The sequence below is a fragment of the Dermacentor silvarum genome, chromosome 1 (assembly GCF_013339745.2).
Source record: "Dermacentor silvarum isolate Dsil-2018 chromosome 1, BIME_Dsil_1.4, whole genome shotgun sequence".
Taxonomy (NCBI): Eukaryota; Metazoa; Arthropoda; class Arachnida; order Ixodida; family Ixodidae; genus Dermacentor; species Dermacentor silvarum.
Window position 1 is genome coordinate 34,742,286 of NC_051154.1, and position 23,108 is coordinate 34,765,393.

The 23,108-nt window shown below is 53.1% G+C and overlaps 1 protein-coding gene across 1 annotated transcript; it reads right to left on the reverse strand.

The window, feature by feature from the left end:
- Positions 1 to 3,895: 3,895 nt before the first annotated feature.
- LOC119458418 (zinc finger protein 271) lies at positions 3,896 to 14,571 on the reverse strand. Its single transcript, XM_037720599.1, has 3 exons — positions 13,473 to 14,571; positions 4,748 to 4,889; positions 3,896 to 4,646 (listed from the first exon to the last, which is right to left on the reverse strand). Exons 1-3 carry the CDS (start codon positions 14,569 to 14,571, stop codon positions 3,896 to 3,898), a joined length of 1,992 nt encoding a protein of 663 aa, XP_037576527.1.
- Between the last annotated feature and the right edge of the window lie 8,537 nt (positions 14,572 to 23,108).

Below are 23,108 nucleotides of genomic sequence, written 5' to 3' on the forward strand. Positions count from 1 at the left end.
TTCTGATTTTCCTATATATACTATATATATATACATACACGGCGGATTCACGTTTACCCGAATGATCCCCCGGTGCATATGCGGCGACTTTTTTTTTTTTGTCCTCTGTTTGGCGGCGCGGTCGGTTGTACCCCGTGCCGGGCACCGATGCGAAGCGGCGGTCGTTGGGGTGTTGCAGAGTGCAGCGTAGCAACACCTCAAATAAAAAAATACTGCTCCAGTCAGGTACACTGCTCCCTCCCTGATACTGAGATTATATTTGGATCATCAAAACAGTGATGCATTTATTTAGGAATAGCATCGAGCCTTTAACAGCAGCCACAGTTGTGCCTAGTCACCAACAACCCAGCGTGTTCTCCGTTCCCGCCGTCAAACACAGAAGAAGCCTAGTCACCACCAGCCTAGCGTGATACGTCATCGAGGCGAGGCCCCGCCCCTGGACGGATTTGTTGTGAAAACAGTCGCACCCGCCTAGGAGAGGTGTGCATCTAAATGTCGTACAAGAATCCCTCACGGCAGTTAGGGCTTTTCAGAAGGGTCGTATCGCCAAGCAAAGTGCTAGTCTTCTTAGCGTCTCCAATCCGGATGCTCTCATGCATCATTCGATTCACTGGTTTCCCGCTCACATAGGGTTGGTCGAGGGTGCTCCCCCGAGCCTCAATGAGTCTGCTCACGAGGCTGCGTGCGACCTCACCGACCACGCTTCCTCTGTAAGGAGAGCCGACACCCCTCCCCCCTACGGCCACAGGGATGCTTCCGCTACTCGCAACGAGGTTACGAAATTCTTCTACATGTCTAGAAGGGTCTTTCCACCCCCTCACCCCAAATTGAATAGGGCACAAGCTGTTTCGCTTAGACTTTTACAGACCGGCACATGTCCGTGTCTGGCCGTTCTGCACAAAGTTGACCCTGATGTATATCGCGACGACGCCTGCCCGTCTTGCGTGCAGACCTCCACTCTAGCACCCATGCTCTGGGAGTGTGGGTCGAGATACCCCAAGTTCAGCAAGGATGAGTGGGACTCACTTCTGCGTAGCCCCGCTCTAGACAAGTAAATCCTGGCTGTCCGGCGTGCCCGCGACCGGGCCGGTGGGCTAGACCTGCCGGTCCCAACGTGGAACTAGCCGTGTGTGCGACGAGTTCGCGTCCTCTCCGGACCTCCAATAAAAGTTATTTCACTCATCCCTCACGTGACCTGATCCTAGGCACCTAGAGACACGATCATTTCGGGACTTTTGAGAATGCGCGATGGTGGCGTTAAGCGTGATCGTTCTCTGGCCCGCGCCGACTGCGCGTTGTTCAACATTGCATGTGTGATTGTGCTTGCGTTGCTTGTGTATTGGTTGTAGCTTCTGTGTTACTTGGCGGAAAGCCGTGAGTAGTGCTTGTGTGGCAGTGCGGCTTTGTCCTCGGTTGGCTGTGGCAATACAGAATCTGCGTTGTGCGATCCGTGTTCCTTGACAATGCGGCGGTGGTGACGATTGAAATGTCGAAGTGATGTAGCGCCTCGGCAGCGCAGTTCAGCGAACCACGATGTGGCGTCGCTGTGTCCGCCTTTGCTTAACGGACGTCGAGTGATGTGCTGCTCTCTACAAGTAACAAAAATGTGACTGCGTCGACCGCCCACGGTTCAGCACTGAATGTGTGGTTTGAGTACTGTGCTTGAAACGATTGGTGCAGCTGTGGTGCCCTAATTTCGCACAATTGTGACGTGTGCTTTTGTGTAAAAAGGGCAACAAATCGTATCTTAACCCACTGAGGCGATGCTACAATGTCAACAATGCCGTGCATGTTTATTATGATGGTAGTCTCTACAGCAAGCATGTTTTAAGCAAACAAGCGTGCACTGCAGCTGTGCTGTGAATGTAGCCTCAACTCAAGAAGTGGCGTTTGCAGAACCCTTATGTTTGTTTCTGCTTTCAAACAAGCTGTATGTTAGGATTCTCACTCACTGCTCATATGAGACATGGGGGTCCATTGTGTGGGTTGGTGCTCAGCAGGAATGTGTGGTGAGGAGGTGTGGAGTTGGTGGCTGTGTCAGGTGAATCACTGAATTTTGTAATTCATTGGAATAAGCTCAATGTAGAAGGTCACATTGTACACCTGATGGCTCACTTTCATGGATATTACCGTATCGGCATGAATATGCCTTTTTTCCTTGAAATTTCCAGCCTCAAGACGCACCTCGCATTATATTCGGGTTCGTTACACATATAATCACAATAAATTTTTCTTTAAGAGAGACCAAAAGCCGCTCGTTGCATCATATTTGTGGTCGTGTTACTTACATGCAAATCTGGTACTTTCAGTGCCCATTGACTGACTGAGTGGCGCAGGACTTTGGCAGTGGTAGCAGCACCAAAGCAGCTGCTCAAATGGTATACCCTATAGTGTTAGATTTCTTGTGCACATGGGTGTACTGTGAAAACACGTGAAAGGAATTCCACAGTTACTGCAGCATCACGTCTAGATCTGTGAATCACTGAGCGGTTCTTTGATCACATATCTGAATTTCTGTTGTCACTGGCGTCAACAGCAGTGGCGTCAAAGCGGCTGCAAAAATGGGATTTTTCTGTACAATCGCAGATTGGTTGCTTTTCTGACTGTTGCACTGCTCTATTTGCTGCAACTGCCGCCAAATGTTCCTTACCATGTCTGGTGAATGCCTTGAACGTGAACCACATTTGGATGATGCTTGTGAAAGTATAACATGCTCCGTGTATGTAAAGAAAACTATCACACCGGTAGGTGTGATGGAGTCACTGATGAAATAAAAGTTGAAAAATGAAAGTTCTCGCAAAATCTGGAAGTGTTCATGGCACTTGCCATCAAAAATATGTAACAATCCAAGCGAACAGAAAGATAACCTACCTATCCTGAAGAATATGTAAGTGATGCTTCAAGTTGTGAACTTAAAGCTTGATATACTGATGCTGATCAAGGAAAGAGTTGAGATTATATAGAAGGATTCAGTGCAATTCATGTTTAATCAGCATGGAAATCTTTTCAAAACGACCGGATAAAATTGTGACAACTTTTAAAAGCCACCCTAGAGCATATCCTATGGGAATGTGCGGGTATAACACACAATAACAGCGATACAGCCTCAAACAGCGATAGCCTCCGCGCGTGCTGGGAGTCTGCATTACTCAGCTCGGACCTGCAGCACCAACTCTGGGCCATCCAGCGAGCCGAGGAAGCCGCCAAGGGCCAACAACCCTTGGCCGCAGCCTAGGCGGGGTCTAGGCCCACCCCACCAAATCGCAGGGCACTCAATAAAGTTATTTGAATGAATGAACTTTTAAGAGATTGCCATCATAACGTGATGAGGTTGCTGGCATTAGTTGGTGCTTTGGAAACTAAGCATCACAGGTATGTGGTGATTGAGCTTCTAAAAAAAATTAGGTGTGCCACTTAAGATATCTAATCAATTGAAAACATAAACCACTGAAAGAAATTGAGTGTGCAAAGGCAGATGGCTACAGCTATATTTGCATAGTAATAGAAAAGTTGTAATCAGGCTGATGGTGCACAGGTGATGGATGTATATAGCATGTTCGAGGGCTTAATTTTTCATGAGCTACTCATTTTTGTTTTCCTGTTTTGTTTTCATGTGCCATAGTGAGTGGATACCTGACTGCAGACTCCTGCCATCATGTACAATTAATGGAAAATAAAGTACATTTTTCTATGGAACTCCTTTTTTCGTAACTTCTGTTCAGTTGCAAATGACGCAGTTGTCCCTACTCTGCACTGAATGGTGAAGGGGGTGGTGAGCGCATGCAGGCACCCTATGGAGCTTTGGGGCACCCTCAATATGGCTGCTCACATGCCCATTTTTCTGGCTGTAACAACCTAGAGTCAGTGCACATGTAATTTATTTAACATTCCATGATTAAGTTGTAGGGGCTGCCGCATCGGGGTCAGCTGGAGCAGCTGGAGTCAAGTTCATGATGTGTGGCGCTGGACGCCGTGGTGGTGTATTGCCAGCCGTTCGTCCTGTGCAGGACGTGCTAGATCCACCCAGGGTGCGACCTTGGTGAGAGCGCAAATGGCTGGCCAGGTTTCCACTCTGAGTGAAGGCCTTGTCACAGATGTGGCAGTTGTAGGGGCGCTCGCCTGTATGGATGCGCATGTGGTTGGTCAGGTGGCTCGTCTGGATGAAGCACTTCTGGCACACAGGGCATTTGTACGGACGTCCACCCGTATGAAGGCGCATGTGGGTTTTCAGGTGCGGGCTCTGATTGAAGGTCTTTCGGCACACCTGGCACTTGAAGGGGCGTTCACCCGAGTGGAGGCGCATGTGGTTGGACAGGTGGCTACTCTGGGTGAACCACTTGAACAGACGGTGCACTGGTAGGGCCGCTCGCCCCGAATGCAGCCTCTCGTGTTCGTTGAGGTTGCCTTTCTCGGTGAAGCTCTTGTTGCAATACTTGCACACGTATGGCCTGTGGTTGGTGTGCGTGCGCGTATGGGTCAGCAGGTTGCCACTCTGGGTGAACTTCTTCTTGCACACCTGACACTCGTATGGCTTCTCGCCCGAGTGAAGTCTCAGGTGTGTCTTCAGGTGGCCCACCTGCTTAAACGTTTTCATGCATATGTAGCAGGAGTGGAGTGTTCCCTGATGGGAGCCCTTGCCTGAAGAGCTGTGACGAGACAGTGGTGGTGGCGGGGGAGGGGGGTGGTGGGTTGGGCAGCAGCGACAGCGGGGGCATCTTGTTATTTTCTCCAGACACCATTGGCTGACCCTCCCCTGTAAACGGTGCTGTGGAGCTCCATGTGCGTGTGCAGATGCATGGGGTTCTCAAACTTCTTGCCACAGATGTAGCACTGGGGCCGCATGCACGACTCCATGGAAGCCCGCTTCGAGCGTGTGTTGTGCGCCGGCTCTACCACCGAATTCACAGGTGAAAACGGAGGTTGTGGTGGTGTGGCCATTTGAGAGGCAGCCGCACCAGATGAAGGCCCATAGTGTGTGGGCATGGTTGCTACCGACGCCGTCGTATCGCATGGGCATCGAACAAAAAGTCGATCAGGTGCATTGGTGGTGTGCTCACGAGGTCCTGCATGCTGTCACCATTCATTGTCATTATTGTTTTGAATGGAGAAGGTTCCCCGGCAGGCCAAGTCCCCGCTTCTGGCCTTGAGGCGGGGATTTTGGGCACAGGACGACAAGACTCAGCTTGTTGGAGTCTGCCAGAAATTGGGCTTTCCGCGGTTCGAGACCGTCGTCTTCTGATTTGCTGACCAGCAGGCACAAGTGACGGAGCTAGCTGACTAAGGAGCTGAGAAAAGTCAATGGCTCTCCGAGGCGAAGATCTAGCCTTACTGGCGTAGGCAGCTTCTTATATAGTAGGGCGCAGCTGCAAGCAGCGCCCCCTGGTGCGGAATATGTGGGTTTCTAAACCGAAACCTCTACACAACAAGTAACCTTTCGAAGGCGCGAGAGGGCCGACGAGTCCAGGTGTGCGGTGTCAAATCGAGCATCCGGTGGAAAAAAAGACTTCGCAGGCGGAATGGGGTAACGCTGGATCTTAATTGGGAGCGTTGACACGACAAACAGCAGCGACCCATCGCCAGCGTTGGCTATGCACGTGAGAACCACGTCGAGACGTTGCAGGTGCTGTGCAAATGTCGACGAGAAAATAACCATATCATCCAGATAGCACAACAGGTTTTCCACTTCAGGCCATGCAGAACGGTGTCAATCATGCGCTCAAAAGTTGCGGGAGCATTGCAGAGGCCGAAGGGCATGACGTTGAACTCGTAAAGACCATCTGGGGTGGTAAACGCTGTTTTTTTCTTTGTCGGCTTCGTGCATTGGAATTTGCCAGCAACCTGAACGCAGATCAGGACTGGAGAAGTACTTGGCACCTTGCCGGGAATCGAGGGCGGTCGCCCATGCGAGGCATGGGGTACACATCCTTGCGCGTGATCTTGTTGAGCGCTCGGTAATCTACACAAACGCACGGAGCCATCTTTTTTTCGGACCAAAACAATGGAGACGACCAAGGGCTAGCAGAGGGGCGAATTATCTCACGTTGCAGTATGTCGGCAACGTTTTGCTCAATAATTTTGCGCTCAGCTAGAGAGACGCGATACGGCCGGCGACGCACGATGGATCTGCAGTCTGTCTGAATCCGATGCGCTGCGACGGTCGTCTGTCCCAATGTCGAAGAATGGGCGTCAAATGAACCTTCATGCTTCTTCAACAAGGCAAGGAGCTGTTGCGTCTGCGAAGGGGTCAAGTCCGAGCTGATTACAGCAGCAAGAGCGGAGGTAGAGGCAGAATGTCCAGCAGGAGGGATTTAAGAGGGAGCAGCCTTGAGGGGAACGACAGATGAGAGAGGGCTCTGAATCAGCAACGCAAGCCAAAGTGGTGCCTTTAGGAAGTAGAATTTCTCAGGTGTTGTGTTCCTTGCAGCAAGAAGCGCAGAACCATTATCAAATCTAACTAGCCTGAAACAATGGCTATCCCTTTTGTGAGCCAACGCGCACAAGGTAACACTAACATATCGCCATGGTCGATGGCGTCGGACGTGATGGTCAGAATTTGCTGACAGCCTGGAGGTAGCTCGGTATCTTTTACAGCGAGTAGACGAAGTGGCTGGTACGGTTCATCGCCGAGCGAATAGTTGGTGTCGGCCATATGTACGACACCTTGCCCACAACATATAGCAGCAGAAGCAGAGGCAAGGAAATCCCATCCTAAAATGAGCTGGTGGGAGCAGGGCGACAGCACAGCAAATTGTATGTAGTGGACGATGCCATCGATGAATACATGAATACATGCACTGTACAAAATGCGGAAGGGCGGATTGTTTTCCCTGGAGCTGCAACCAGCGCGGGTCCATCATAAGGCGTCGTAACTATCCTGAGACGCCTACACAAATCAGAATGCATAACAGATAAAGTCGCACCGGTGTCCACCAAAGCTTCAACGTGCACACCTTCAGCAAACACGGACATCATATTACAAGGGCACGCTGGAGGAATTGTAGTCCTGTTGGTGAATGCAGTTCTTCCTTGGAAAACTGCATTACTTAGTTTTCCTGGTGGCGGTCTGTCACGGTTACCGGTGCATGAGACAGGAATCAGGACAAAGACACACAAAACACATTTATGATGTACCACAGCGATAAGTCCATGTCAAATCTACACAGAACCGCAAGAATCGTTACACTCAGTTCGATATCTACTTCTCAAAACGTCCTAATGAGTCATGTGCGATGTGGCGCTTACGTGTCTGCTTTGATGTGCTTCTTGCGCATGGCCCGGTGGAATGCTGGCTTCTCTGATGAGGGTTGTCTCCCTAGAATCGGCCTGGCTTGTCGAGCGATGTCGTCGGTGAGGGCGAGCTTGTGCCCGTAGCATAGGACGGGGCTGTTGTCCTCGGACCAAGTCTTTGCTGGCAACCACGGTGCACTGCCGCGGGACGTGGAGGATCAAGCCCAACGGGTGCAGGGCCACTGGTGTCCGCCTCCTACTCAACTCTTCGATCTCGATGCCATTCGTTCACCGACTTGTTGTTCTCTTCGCCCAGTCTCCTAGCGGACTTCTTCCTTCTTTGCTTCTAGCCGTCTTCTTGCTCCTTCCAGACCACGTCAGCCTTCTTCTCCCCCCCCCCCCTTCCTCTCTTTCCTCTTTTTCTTCCACTTCAGCTCGTGACACGGTCAGAGGTGAATGAGGCAGGCCGAAGCAGTGACGAGGAGCGGCGGAAGGGCGAAGGTGATCGGTGTCTGGTGGTGCGATAACCATTTGGCATCTCTGTCGTTGCGGGCGGAGATGGGGAACGGCGCGGAGGGGCAGCCTAACAACGGCTTTGGTAAGAGGCCCCACCAGAATACGCATCGCGTTCACTCAGGTCGTACCCGCGACGCTCATCTTGTTGGCGCTTGCGGCAAAAACGTGATATATGGCCGCGATAAGCACAGTAATAACAGGTAGGACGTTACGGTCGCCAAGGCGGGTAGTAGGGGGCGCTCGGTGCGCTGTGAGATAGTGTGGTCAGATGGGGCGATGATGGCTCAAGTGGTAATGAGGGGACATTGGCCGGAGGAGCGACACCAACCGGCGCGTATGTGGGTAGAGGCAACGTTGAACGTGCATTAGGTGGAGGCGCGGTAGCAACCTGCGCGTATGTTGGTAAGGTGCGAGGGGCCGGAGTGTCCACATGCGCAGAGCAGGTCATTGACGCAAGTTCCTCTCTGATGACGTCACGCAATGCTGCACCAGAAGGCTGAGCAGGAATCACCAACGGCGATGACAAGCCAAGTGATTGTAGTTCGTCGCGTATGATCGCCCAGATCATCATACACAAGTCAGGGTCTGCCGCAGAACGGTGTTCACTGAAGTCCGGCTGCAAGCGTATGGACTCGAGCTCGTCCAGGCACTGGCACATCAAGACGATGTCAGCGACGGTAGCCGGGTTCTTGACGGCGAGCGCGTTGAAGGCCACAGTCCCAATACCTTTAAGAATGTGGCGTATCCTGTCTGACTCAGTCATGGCATCATTGACACGGCGACAGAGTGCAAGCACATCCTCGACGTACAATGTGTAGGACTCGCCGGAGTGTTGTTTGCAAGCATCCGGAGTTTTCTTCGAAGGGCAGAGCGAACCGCCGGCGTGCCAAAAACTTGCAGAAGCTGCTGCTTGAAGTTCGTCCAATTGGAGAAATCAATCTCATGGTTGAAAAACCAGGTCTTCGCCACACCGGTCAGGTAGAAAGAGACATGGCAGAGCTTGTGGAGATTATCCCACCGATTAGCAGAGTTTACGCGCTCGTAATCATCCAGCCAGTCCTCAGCATCTTCACCACGAAGACCAGCGAACAGATGGGGATCATGCTGGTGGCCGCTGATGATCACAGAAGGTGCGGCTTGTGTAGGCGGGATGGCTAGGGTAGAAGCGCCAGGCTGCTCGTCCTGCGACATGCTGGGGGACAATGGGCACAAGCGGCGACCTGAACGAAGCTCCAGGGAGTAGGCCAGGGGTGTAGAGGACGGGGAACCAAGAAGCACCTCCACCACTTGTGACATCACAGTAAGGTCGGACCTTTATTGAGCCCGAGAGACGACACGGCAAAGAAGGGTGGCATCCACAACAGGCATGAACAGCCTTCAGCACAGTCCACGCTGATGATGCGCCCGCACGCGCGATGGAGATGAAGGGCACATGCATGATGATGATAATGTACAGATGAAAAAGTGCACAATAAATGCCCATTATATATATATATATATATATATATATATATAGTAGTAACTGGATTTTTCAATGGGCCAAGCGTATTTAGGAAAATCAGAAGCACAACTTCGCGGTTATCTTAGGTTTATTATTTTCCCAACAGTTTCGGTCGGTGGACCGACCTTTTTCAAGGGAGGTCCACTCCCTTGAAAAAGGTCGGTCCACCGACCGAAACTGTTGGGAAAATACTAAACCTAAGATAACCGCGAAGTTGTGCTTCTGATTTTCCTATATATATATACACGGCGGATTCACGTTTACCCGAATGATCCCCCGGTGCTTCGCCCACTCATCATCATTCACTTCGTGGATATGCGGCGACTTTTTTTTTTTTTTTGTCCTCTGTTTGGCGGCGCGGTCGGTTGTACCCCGTGCCGGGCACCGATGCGAAGCGGCGGTCGTTGGGGTGTTGCAGAGTGCAGCGTAGCAACACCTCAAATAAAAAAATACTGCTCCAGTCAGGTACACTGCTCCCTCCCTGATACTGAGATTATATTTGGATCATCAAAACAGGGATGCGTTTATTTAGGAATAGCATCGAGCCTTTAACAGCGGCCACAGTTGTGCCTAGTCACCAACAACCCAGCGTGTTCTCCGTTCCCGCCGTCAAACACAGAAGAAGCCTAGTCACCACCAGCCTAGCGTGATACGTCATCGAGGCGAGGCCCCGCCCCTGGACGGATTTGTTGTGAAAACAGTCGCACCCGCCTAGGAGAGGTGTGCATCTAAATGTCGTACAAGAATCCCTCACGGCAGTTAGGGCTTTTCAGAAGGGTCGTATCGCCAAGCAAAATGCTAGTCTTCTTAGCGTCTCCAATCCGGATGCTCTCATGCATCATTCGATTCACTGGTTTCCCGCTCACATAGGGTTGGTCGAGGGTGCTCCCCCGAGCCTCAATGAGTCTGCTCACGAGGCTGCGTGCGACCTCACCGACCACGCTTCCTCTGTAAGGAGAGCCGACACCCCTCCCCCCTACGGCCACAGGGATGCTTCCGCTACTCGCAACGAGGTTACGAAATTCTTCTACATGTCTAGAAGGGTCTTTCCACCCCCTCACCCCAAATTGAATAGGGCACAAGCTGTTTCGCTTAGACTTTTACAGACCGGCACATGTCCGTGTCTGGCCGTTCTGCACGAAGTTGACCCTGATGTATATCGCGACGACGCCTGCCCGTCTTGCCTGCAGACCTCCACTCTAGCACCCATGCTCTGGGAGTGTGGGTCGGGATACCCCAAGTTCAGCAAGGATGAGTGGGACTCACTTCTGCGTAGCCCCGCTCTAGACAAGTAAATCCTGGCTGTCCGGCGTGCCCGCGACCGGGCCGGTGGGCTAGACCTGCCGGTCCCAACGTGGAACTAGCCGTGTGCGCGACGAGTTCGCGTCCTCTCCGGACCTCCAATAAAAGTTATTTCACTCATCCCTCACGTGACCTGATCCTAGGCACCTAGAGACATGATCATTTCGGGACTTTTGAGAATGCGCGATGGTGGCGTTAAGCGTGAGCGTTCTCTGGCCCGCGCCGACTGCGCGTTGTTCAACATTGCATGTGTGATTGTGCTTGCGTTGCTTGTGTATTGATTGTAGCTTCTGTGTTACTTGGCGGAAAGCCGTGAGTAGTGCTTGTGTGGCAGTGCGGCTTTGTCCTCGGTTGGCTGTGGCAATACAGAATCTGCGTTGTGCGATCTGTGTTCCTTGACAATGCGGCGGTGGTGACGATTGAAATGTCGAAGTGATGTAGCGCCTCGGCAGCGCAGTTCAGCGAACCACGATGTGGCGTCGCTGTGTCCGCCTTTGCTTAACGGACGTCGAGTGATGTGCTGCTCTCTACAAGTAACAAAAATGTGACTGCGTCGACCGCCCACGGTTCAGCACTGAATGTGTGGTTTGAGTACTGTGCTTGAAACGATTGGTGCAGCTGTGGTGCCCTAATTTCGCACAATTGTGACGTGTGCTTTTGTGGAAAAAGGGCAACAAATCGTATCTTAACCCACTGAGGCGATGCTACAATGTCAACAATGCCGTGCACGTTTATTATGATGGTAGTCTCTACAGCAAGCATGTTTTAAGCAAACAAGCGTGCACTGCAGCTATGCTGTGAATGTAGCCTCAACTCAAGAAGTGGCGTTTGCAGAACCCTTATGTTTGTTTCTGCTTTCAAACAAGCTGTTATGTTAGGATTCTCACTCACTGCTCATATAAGACATGGGGGTCCATTGTGTGGGTTGGGGCTCAGCAGGAATGTGTGGTGAGGAGGTGTGGAGTTGGTGGCTGTGTCAGGTGAATCACTGAATTTTGTAATTCATTGGAATAAGCTCAATGTAGAAGGTCACATTGTACACCTGATGGCTCACTTTCATGGATATTACCGTATCGGCATGAATATGCCTTTTTTCCTTGAAATTTCCAGCCTCAAGACGCACCTCGCATTACATTCGGGTTCGTTACACATATAATCACAATAAATTTTTCTTTAAGAGAGACCAAAAGCCGCTCGTTGCATCATATTTGTGGTCGTGTTACTTACATGCAAATCTGGTACTTTCAGTGCCCATTGACTGACTGAGTGGCGCAGGACTTTGGCAGTGGTAGCAGCACCAAAGCAGCTGCTCAAATGGTATACCCTATAGTGTTAGATTTCTTGTGCACATGGGTGTACTGTGAAAACACGTGAAAGGAATTCCACAGTTACTGCAGCATCACGTCTAGATCTGTGAATCACTGAGCGGTTCTTTGATCACATATCTGAATTTCTGTTGTCACTGGCGTCAACAGCAGTGGCGTCAAAGCGGCTGCAAAAATGGGATTTTTCTGTACAATCGCAGATTGGTTGCTTTTCTGACTGTTGCACTGCTCTATTTGCTGCAACTGCCGCCAAATGTTCCTTACCATGTCTGGTGAATGCCTTGAACGTGAACCACATTTGGATGATGCTTGTGAAAGTATAACATGCTCCGTGTATGTAAAGAAAACTATCACACCGGTAGGTGTGATGGAGTCACTGATGAAATAAAAGTTGAAAAATGAAAGTTCTCGCAAAATCTGGAAGTGTTCATGGCACTTGCCATCAAAAATATGTAACAATCCAAGCGAACAGAAAGATAACCTACCTATCCTGAAGAATATGTAAGTGATGCTTCAAGTTGTGAACTTAAAGCTTGATATACTGATGCTGATCAAGGAAAGAGTTGAGATTATATAGAAGGATTCAGTGCAATTCATGTTTAATCAGCATGGAAATCTTTTCAAAACGACCGGATAAAATTGTGACAACTTTTAAAAGCCACCCTAGAGCATATCCTATGGGAATGTGCGGGTATAACACACAATAACAGTGATACAGCCTCAAACAGCGATAGCCTCCACGCGTGCTGGGAGTCTGCATTACTCAGCTCGGACCTGCAGCACCAACTCTGGGCCATCCAGCGAGCCGAGGAAGCCGCCAAGGGCCAACAACCCTTGGCCGCAGCCTAGGCGGGGTCTAGGCCCACCCCACCAAATCGCAGGGCACTCAATAAAGTTATTTGAATGAATGAACTTTTAAGAGATTGCCATCATAACGTGATGAGGTTGCTGGCATTAGTTGGTGCTTTGGAAACTAAGCATCACAGGTATGTGGTGATTGAGCTTCTAAAAAAAATTAGGTGTGCCACTTAAGATATCTAATCAATTGAAAACATAAACCACTGAAAGAAATTGAGTGTGCAAAGGCAGATGGCTACAGCTATATTTGCATAGTAATAGAAAAGTTGTAATCAGGCTGATGGTGCACAGGTGATGGATGTATATAGCATGTTCGAGGGCTTAATTTTTCATGAGCTACTCATTTTTGTTTTCCTGTTTTGTTTTCATGTGCCATAGTGAGTGGATACCTGACTGCAGACTCCTGCCATCATGTACAATTAATGGAAAATAAAGTACATTTTTCTATGGAACTCCTTTTTTCGTAACTTCTGTTCAGTTGCAAATGACGCAGTTGTCCCTACTCTGCACTGAATGGTGAAGGGGGTGGTGAGCGCATGCAGGCACCCTATGGAGCTTTGGGGCGCCCTCAATATGGCTGCTCACATGCCCATTTTTCTGGCTGTAACAACCTAGAGTCAGTGCACATGTAATTTATTTAACATTCCATGATTAAGTTGTAGGGGCATCCGCATCGGGGTCAGCTGGAGCAGCTGGAGTCAAGTTCATGATGTGTGGCGCTGGACGCCGTGGTGGTGTATTGCCAGCCGTTCGTCCTGTGCAGGACGTGCTAGATCCACCCAGGGTGCGACCTTGGTGAGAGCGCAAATGGCTGGCCAGGTTTCCACTCTGAGTGAAGGCCTTGTCACAGATGTGGCAGTTGTAGGGGCGCTCGCCTGTATGGATGCGCATGTGGTTGGTCAGGTGGCTCGTCTGGATGAAGCACTTCTGGCACACAGGGCATGAGTACGGACGTCCACCCGTATGAAGGCGCATGTGGGTTTTCAGGTGCGGGCTCTGATTGAAGGTCTTTCGGCACACCTGGCACTTGAAGGGGCGTTCACCCGAGTGGAGGCGCATGTGGTTGGACAGGTGGCTACTCTGGGTGAACCACTTGGAACAGACGGTGCACTGGTAGGGCCGCTCGCCCGAATGCAGCCTCTCGTGTTCGTTGAGGTTGCCTTTCTCGGTGAAGCTCTTGTTGCAATACTTGCACACGTATGGCCTGTGGTTGGTGTGCGTGCGCGTATGGGTCAGCAGGTTGCCACTCTGGGTGAACTTCTTCTTGCACACCTGACACTCGTATGGCTTCTCGCCCGAGTGAAGTCTCAGGTGTGTCTTCAGGTGGCCCACCTGCTTAAACGTTTTCATGCATATGTAGCAGGAGTGGAGTGTTCCCTGATGGGAGCCCTTGCCTGAAGAGCTGTGACGAGACAGTGGTGGTGGCGGGGGAGGGCGGGGTGGTGGTGGGTTGGGCAGCAGCGACAGCGGGGGCATCTTGTTATTTTCTCCAGACACCATTGGCTGACCCTCCCCTGTAAACGGTGCGTGGAGCTCCATGTGCGTGTGCAGATGCATGGGGTTCTCAAACTTCTTGCCACAGATGTAGCACTGGGGCCGCATGCACGACTCCATGGAAGCCCGCTTCGAGCGTGTGTTGTGCGCCGGCTCTACCACCGAATTCACAGGTGAAAACGGAGGTTGTGGTGGTGTGGCCATTTGAGAGGCAGCCGCACCAGATGAAGGCCCATAGTGTGTGGGCATGGTTGCTACGACGCCGTCGTATCGCATGGGCATCGAACAAAAGTCGATCAGGTGCATTGGTGGTGTGCTCACGAGGTCCTGCATGCTGTCACCATTCATTGTCATTATTGTTTTGAATGGAGAAGGTTCCCCGGCAGGCCAAGTCCCGCTTCTGGCCTTGAGGCGGGGATTTTGGGCACAGGACGACAAGACTCAGCTTGTTGGAGTCTGCCAGAAATTGGGCTTTCCGCGGTTCGAGACCGTCGTCTTCTGATTTGCTGACCAGCAGGCACAAGTGACGGAGCTAGCTGACTAAAGGAGCTGAGAAAGTCAATGGCTCTCCGAGGCGAAGATCTAGCTCTTACTGGCGTAGGCAGCTTCTTATATAGTAGGGCGCAGCTGCAAGCAGCGCCCCCTGGGTGCGGAATATGTGGGTTTCTAAACCGAAACCTCTACACAACAAGTAACCTTTCGAAGGCGCGAGAGGGCCGACGAGGTCCAGGTGTACGGTGTCAAATCGAGCATCCGGTGGAAAAAAAGACTTCGCAGGCGGAATGGGGTAACGCTGGATCTTAATTGGAGCGTTGACACGACAAACAGCAGCGAACCCAATCGCGAGCCCAGTTGCAGCCGTAGTTCCAGCAAATCAAGACGCACGGGCACTCGCGATGAAACATAAACTACAACGTCTGGCGTTTGCTACATACTACCACCGCCGTTTTGGAAACGACGCTCGTCACTGTCGGCGTCCCTGTGCTTGGCAGGGAAACAGGTCGGCCGATCTCTAACGGTGACGAGTGGTCCGGCCCAACACACAAGTCGCCTTTTCTACGTGATGGACAGAGTTCCGGGACAACGGTTCTTAGTCGACACAGGAGCTGACGTCAGTATTCTCCCCGCCCACCACTCCGACCGAAAAGGGACACCTGTGTCGTTTTTGTAAGCCGTCAACGGCACCAGGATTCCAGTTTTCTCGTCACGCTCCGTCATGCTAAACCTTGGCCTTCGACGAGCGTTCCGCTGGATTTTCCTGGTTGCAGACGTCCGTCGTGCAGTCATTGGAGCAGACTTCTTGCATAACTTCGGACTCCTTGTCGACGTCGGCTCATCGACTCCGTGACCCAGCTATAGTCCCATCATCAGGCACATCGCCGATCGCGCCTATTTCTGCCATGTTGAACGAACCTTTCGCCGCGCTGCTACGCGAGTTTCCCACCTTGACGCGCCTGCCGGACTGGACGCAACCGGTGCAACATGACGTGTGCCATCACATCGTCACCTCCGGCCCACCAGTCTACTTCCGACCCCGGCGTTTGTATCCGGCGTTTGTACCCGGCGTTTGTACCCGGCGTTTGTACCCGGCGTTTGTACCCGGCGTTTGTCCCCGGCGTTTGTCCCCGGCGTTTGTCCCCGGCGTTTGTCCCCGGCGTTTGTCCCCGGAGAAACTCAAGATCGCTCGCGCGGAGTTCGAACGCATGCTGCAACTTGGCATCATCCGCCCTTCCTCCAGTAATTGGGCATCACCACTTCACATGGTGCCTAAGAAGACGGGAGACTGGCGCCCATGCGGTGATTACCGGGCACTAAACAACGTTACAGTTCCTGATCGCTACCCTCTCCCGAACATTCAGGACTTCACGGTAGCGTTACACGGTGCGACGATCTTTTCTAAGATCGATCTCGTTCGCGCCTATCATCAACTACCGGTCCCTGAAGAAGACATTCCTAATACCACTATCACCACACCCTTCGGTCTCTTAGAATTTCTCCGCATGCCTTTCAGCTCACGGAACGCGGGCCAGTCCTTTCAGCGTTTCATCGATTCCGTCACCCGAGGCCTGCCTTTCGTTTTTGCATACATTGACGACCTCCTCGTCGCAATCTCTTCCGCAGAAGAACATCTTCACCACTTGCGGTTGTTTTCACGCCTTGCCAGTGACGGAATTGTCATCAACGCCGCCAAGAGTGAATTCGGTCAACCGGAACTCGAGTTCCTCGGTCATATATTCGACGCTAATGGCATTAGACCACTGCCGTCCAAGATTCGCGTCATTGAAGACCTTCCCCGACCGACCACTCTCACCAAGCTTCGCCAATTTCTCGGATTCGTCAATTTCTACCGCCGATTCATCCCCGACTGCGCACGACTTATGGCTCCGCTAGACGCTCTGCTGGTGAACAAACATAAACAAGTGCTTCAGTGGAATGTAGAGGCCGCCGACGCTTTCACAAGAGTCAAGTCTGCCCTCGCTGACGCCACGCTGCTTAGACACCCAAAGCCAGACGCGCCCACTGCAATCATGACCGACGCTTCAAACACCGCCGTTGGTGCCGTTCTGCAGCAATTCATCGGCAATGCGTGGCATCCACTTGCCTTTTTCTCCAAAAAACTGAAGCCTGCACAGTCCCGCTACAGCGTCTTCGGCCGTGAATTACTCGCGGTATACCCGGCTATCAGACATTTTCGACATTTCCTAGAAGGCCGTGCATTTACTGTCTTGACAGACCACAAGCCCCTTGTGGACGCAATGAACCGTTCGGCGTCCTGTTACTCGCCCCGCGAGAGTCGACACCTTTCTTACATCTCCGAGTTTACAACAACGTTCCGACACATCAAGGGTACCGACGACGTTCCAGCCGACGTTCTGAGTTGTGTCAATGCCGTTTCCACGTTGACGTCGAAGCCTTTCATCATCTCGATGTCGACTTACTCGCCAATCAACAGCGTGACGACACCGAACTTTGTACACTTCGAAATTCGTCAACGTCCCTGAAATTGAGGACGTCGTTGTGACTCCAGATGGTACGTCCGTCGTCTGCGACACTTCTACCGACACACCTAGACCATACATTCCGGCATCCCTTCGCAGACGTCTGTTCGAAACCGTGCACAACCTGTCGCATCCTGGCATACGCGCGACACAGAAGCTCCTTTCCAATCGTTTCGTTTGGCCTCGGCAAAACGCGCAAGTTCGCAATTGGGTTCGCTGCTGCTTGTGTCAACGCTCCAAGATCCAGCGTCACCCCATTCCGCCTGCGAAGTCTTTTCTTCCACCGGATGTTCTATAGGCGGAGAGTTTTCATTTTTCCGGGGGGGGGGGGGGGGGGGGGGGCAGGGGCTGGGGCCTGGACAGCTTTCCGAACCCTACCCATGTATGCATATATTGCCTTGCATAAAAATTACACTGGAAGCTTCGCGTCACCTCGGAAGATTGTTCACTGAAGTGACGAGCTTTTATGAGTATTTGCAAGACCTCAGAGTAGGAGACAATTCAGTTCTACAGCCCGAGTCCCCTCTTACCACCAAGAGAGTGGTAACTCGCGGATGAGCCATGCGACAAGCGGATTCAGTTAAACACGTTAGGGAGTTATAATTATTTTGTGCGCATTACGTCGCACAAATACATATTAATGAAAAAAGCCATGTATTGCATGTAACGCCTTGTAAATGTTTTAATACAAAAGATACAATCAAGAAATCTTTTCCTGACGAAATGTCGGTTATTGAGAAGGTAAGACATAACATATTGTTACGGGGAGAATATATATACAGTGGATATATTTACAAGGTAAGGCGCACAACGCTACAGCAATCGTTCAGGAGAGCGCGTACACACCAGAAAGCCACGCCGTCGTCGTCATCGTCCAAGCACCGACCACAGGATCGCCGCTCGTGACATTACTCGCCGGCGGCAGAAGCACCGTCCCGGTGCAATTAGGGCCCGGGCCGAGAGTGGTACGGTTTAAGGCGCGAGACATGGACTATGTCACTCGCGATTGTTGCAGAGGCTGACTTAGGATTTAGCGGAGCGATTTCATAGGTCACATTAGTGATTTTGCGTACGACGCGGTAAGGGCCAGCATAACGGGAGAGGAGTTTTTCGCATAGGCCAACGCGACGTGACGGCAACCACTGCAAGACAAGCGATCCTGGAGGGAAGTTCACCTCCCGGTGTCGGCGGTCGTAGAGACATTTTTGATTGACATGTGAAGCCGACAAGCGATCGCGGGCAACCTGACGGGCGATGTCAACACGGGCAAGAGCATCACGAGCATAGGCAGAGGATGTGTCTGCGTGAGGATGAAGTATGGTGTCCATAGGCAATGGTGGGTCGTAGCCAAACAGTAGATAAAAAGGTGAGTAGCTAGCTGTGTCGTGACGAGAAGAGTTTAGGCGAAGGTCACAAAAGGCAAGTTAATGTCCCAGTCTCGGTGGTCCTCAGACACGTACATAGCAAGCATATTTGTGAGAGTACGGTTGAGGCGTTCAGTAAGGCCGTTTGTCTGTGGATGGTACGCAGTGGTGAACTTGTGATTGGTCGAGCGAGAACGAAGAATGTCGTCGACTACTTTAGACAGGAAGCAGCGGCCGCGGCCCGCGATTAACTGACGAGGAGCACCGTGGCGCAGGATGACGTCGTGAAGAAGGAAATCGGCTACATCAGTAGCACAGCTGGTGGGAAGTGCTCGTGTAACAGCGTACCGCGTTGCGTAGTCAGTAGCGATCGCAGCCCATCTATTGCCAGTGGTTGACATGGGGAAAGGCCCTAGAAGATCGAGTCCCACCCGGAAAAATGGTTCATCAGGGATATCGAGGGGCTGAAGGCTGCCAGCAGGCAGTAGGGCAGGAGTCTTGCGTCGCTGGCAGAGGTCACAAGCCGCAACGTACTGTCGCACAGAACGGTAGAGACCAGGCCAAAAGAAGCGCCTACGGATGCGATCATACGTGCGTGACACGCCTAGGTGTCCGGCCGTTGGTGCATCGTGAAGCTGGCGCAAAACAGTAGAGCGAAGATGCGCATGAACAACAAGCAAGAGCTCAGCGCCGTCAGGCCGGGCGTTGTAGCGGTGTAAGGTGTCGTTGTGGAGCTCAAACATCCGTAGGGAAGGGTCAGGGTGCGGTGAATTGAGACCGTCTATAATAGGCCGCAAAGATGAGTCGCGGCGCTGTTCGTCAGCTATGTGGACGAAGTCTGTAATGGCCAGAACTGTAGCGCCCACCGACGCCGCAACGCGGGGCGCTTTGGTCGGCGCTCTCAGCCGGTGCCTCAGCGCCGGCTGTCGAAGAAGAAAAATAAAGAAGCGCAGCGCGTGCTCGAGGCGCAAGCTCGGCACGCGCAGTGTCGTTCTGAAAGCCAGCCACGCTGGTCGTCGCAGCCCCGTCGCTCGGCTCGCCGCCTTCGCCTTTCTGATCAGGGACGACGGCACGGCTCGTACAGCCGCCGTCACGTCCCTCCTACATTGGTGACCCGGGAGAACGCGCGTTCCACCGAGCGACACGCTGCCATGGCTCACTGGCCGGAGCCGCAGTTCGACCCACCACTGCCGCCGTTCTCGTCCAGCTACGTCGGCGCATGGTTCGCTCAGTTCGAGGCTGCTCTGGAGTTTATAACCACATCTGGATTCAGGAGTTCAAGCACGCGGTACTGCTCGACGTCCTGCCGCTTGCTCTCCAGCTCCACCTCGGCGTTCCATCGCCTGGCCCGCGACCGTACGACGAACTGCGGCAGCGTGCTCGACTTCTTCGGCGCTGCCTACCACCCACTTCCAGTGGCTGGCCGCACGGTGCGCGAATCGCTGCCTGCGTTCCCACCGCCAGCGCTACCCGCATCTCAACCTGTGCCCGGAAGCCACCACCAGGCAAGCCTTCCTCCCTCGACTTGCCCCGATACCGTCTTGGCGACAACCCGATGCGCTACCGCACAGTCCCCGGCCTCCGGCTCTCTCCAGGGGTCTCTGTCGTGCGAGTACGCGCATAATGGCGTCACCAAGGGTATCGACACGACCGCGATACCGGCCACGTCATCGCCTTGCTCACCTCCAACGATGATACGCGACAGTGGTGCCATCACTGACCCTACGCCGGCTCCTGTGCCTCACGCCATCGGGTCTGGCGCCAACGACGTCGCTCCTGCTATTCGGTCCCCGACCAACGCTTCACCCGAGTTGTCTACGCTGCCGGCTGAGCGAGCCTCCGGGTCAACGCAAGAGCCCTGCCCCGTGCCGTCTCCGCTGCCTCCGACCTTGGCAACTGTCGATACACCGCGGCACCTACAAGCCATCGAGAGCGACGCAGCAGCTGTAACCTTCGGCCCTGCCCTGCGCTGCCCGTCCTCTCATTCGACCGACTTGCCATTGGGCCCTTCTGGCGACCACGCTGCCAAGTCAGACGTTGGGGGCTGTGCACAGTCGTCGCGCGACGAGGATAGGGCAGCTAGACTGACACCATCATCCCGCGACGCGAGCCGCGATGCAGTCTCGCGTCCACTGTCTCATCCTGTCCTTCGCGTCGTGCCCGCGTTGGATATCTCCAGGCAACATGACTCGGCTGCTTCTGCTCCGGCTGTCCCAGATTTTCGACTACCCGCACCGGTGCCATCATCGAGCGTCGTCCGACGACGCCTTCCTGGCTGTCACGAGCGCCAATCCCGTCCAAGGCCGTTGACCGTGGCAAGACCGAGACTCCGGCACGCGCGTCCCGGACCCTCTTCTCTTGACTCGGGCGGTGTCGCGCGCAGATGTTTGCAGCTTGCGACCTCTACGATGGGTCGGGCAAGACCTGACAAGCACGTGCGCAAGCTACATCCACCAGAGCTGACGCATCTGCGAGCGCGTGACAACCGAGCTAGCGGCGTGTCGTGCCCACCAATGACTGCGCACGGTCCCCGTTCGTTCCGTCAGGCCTGTGTGAACTGCTGCAGAGGCGTCTGCCTTCACCCTCTCCGTGCCGGCCTTCTGTGTACAGTGCGACCGCAACGCCACTCGCAACCTCGTCCACCAGAGGGATTTGCTAGTCCCTTCAGCCTCCCATGGACTCGCACTACTTGGACTGCCCACGGACCTTTCTTGCACTTGGAAAAACTTGTTTATTCGCCGTTCCGTCTGGGCGGGGGGCCCTGTAGCGCCCACCGACGCCGCAACGCGGGGCGCTTTGGTCGGCGCTCTCAGCCGGTGCCTCAGCGCCGGCTGTCGAAGAAGAAAAATAAAGAAGCGCAGCGCGTGCTCGAGGCGCAAGCTCGGCACGCGCAGTGTCGTTCTGAAAGCCAGCCACGCTGGTCGTCGCAGCCCCGTCGCTCGGCTCGCCGCCTTCGCCCTTCTGAGTAGGGACGACGGCACGGCTCGTACAGCCGCCGTCACGTCCCTCCTACAGAACGAAGGTGTCAGGTTCATCTTCCAGTGTATCACGGGGATCAACCGGGTATCGTGACAAGCAGTCAGCGTCTTGGTGAAGCCGTCCAGATTTGTAGAAAACAGAAAATGAGCAGTCTTGCAAGCGGAGCGCCCAACGGCCAAGGCGACCAGTGGGGTCCTTGAGCGAGGAAAGCCAGCAAAACGCATGGTGGTCTGTAATAACTGAAAAGTGCCTGCCATACAGGTACGGGCAGAATTTTACGATGGCCCAGACGAGAGCTAAGCACTCGCGTTCTGTGATCGAGTAATTTTGCTCCGACGGCGACAGAAGGCGGCTTGCATAGGCGACCACGCGGTGGAGGCCGTGCTGCTGTTGTGCAAGGACGCCGCCTATACCGTGGCCACTGGCGTCGGTCCGAACGTCCGTGGTGGTTGACGGGCCGAAATGTGCTAGAACAGGTGGGTTCGTTAGGATGGCAACGAGCGATGAAAAGGCGTCCGCTTGGTCACGACCCCAAGTGAAAACGACGTCCTTCTTGAGTAGGCCAGTTAGAGGGCGGGCCACTTCCGCGAAGTTCTGGACAAAATGACGGAAGTACGAGCACAGGCCAAGAAAACTGCGGACGTCCTTGGCCGACCGTGGAGTAGGGAACTGACTAACCGCGCGGACTTTGTCAGGGTCTGACTGCACGCCTGCAGCGTCAGCAAGGTGGCCGAGTACGCAGATTTGACGGTGCCCATAGTGACATTTCGACGAGTTAAGCTGAAGACGAGCACGGCGAAAAACATCAAGGACTGTGGGCAGGCGAGTGAGATGGTTTCCAGACGTAGTCGAAAAAACGATAACATCGTCCAGGTAAAAAAGGCATATGGACCACTTGATGCCTCGAAGAAGAGAGTCCATCATGCGCTCGAAAGTAGCAGGAGCGTTACATAGGCCAAAAGGCATCACTTTAAATTGATAGAGGCCATCAGGAGTCACGAAGGCGGCCTTCTCGCGGTGTTGGTCGTCTACATCGATTTGCCAGTATCCTGAGCGCAGGTCGATGGAAGAGAAATATCTGGCGCCGTGCAAGCAGTCCAGTGCGTCATCAATACGCGGGAGAGGATACACATCCTTCTTGGTAATCTGGTTGAGGTGGCAGTAGTCTACACAGAATCTCCAGCTATTGTCCTTTTTCACAAGTACGATGGGAGAGGCCCAAGGACTGCATGAGGGTTCAATTATGCCTTTGCCCAGCATTTTCTCCACTTCCTGTTGGATGACAGCACGCTCCGGAGCTGACACACGGTAAGGCCGTCGGTGAATAGGACTCGCATCGCCGGTATGAATGCGATGGGTGACGACGGAAGTCTGGCCCAAAGGACGGTCGCCAAAGTCAAAGATATCCTGGTAGGAAACCAGCACGCGGCGAAGGGCAGCGGATTGCGCCGGAGCGAGGTCCCCTGATATCATGCGGGCGAAGTGGTCGCAGGACGAACCTGACTGCGATGACGGCGGTGAAAAATCCGGTGGAGGTTCTGTG

Excerpts from the sequence above, each read along its gene's own strand:
- LOC119458418 (XM_037720599.1), bottom strand. The coding sequence starts at position 14,571 with ATGAATGGTGACAGCATGCAGGACCTCGTGAGCACACCACCAATGCAC. Across the intron at positions 4,890-13,472 it reads CTGCACAGGACGAACGGCTG|AGCCGGCGCACAACACACGC; the intron begins GCAATACACCAC and ends ATTCGGTGGTAG. Across the intron at positions 4,647-4,747 it reads AGCACCGTTTACAGGGGAGG|CTCTTCAGGCAAGGGCTCCC; the intron begins GTCAGCCAATGG and ends GTCTCGTCACAG.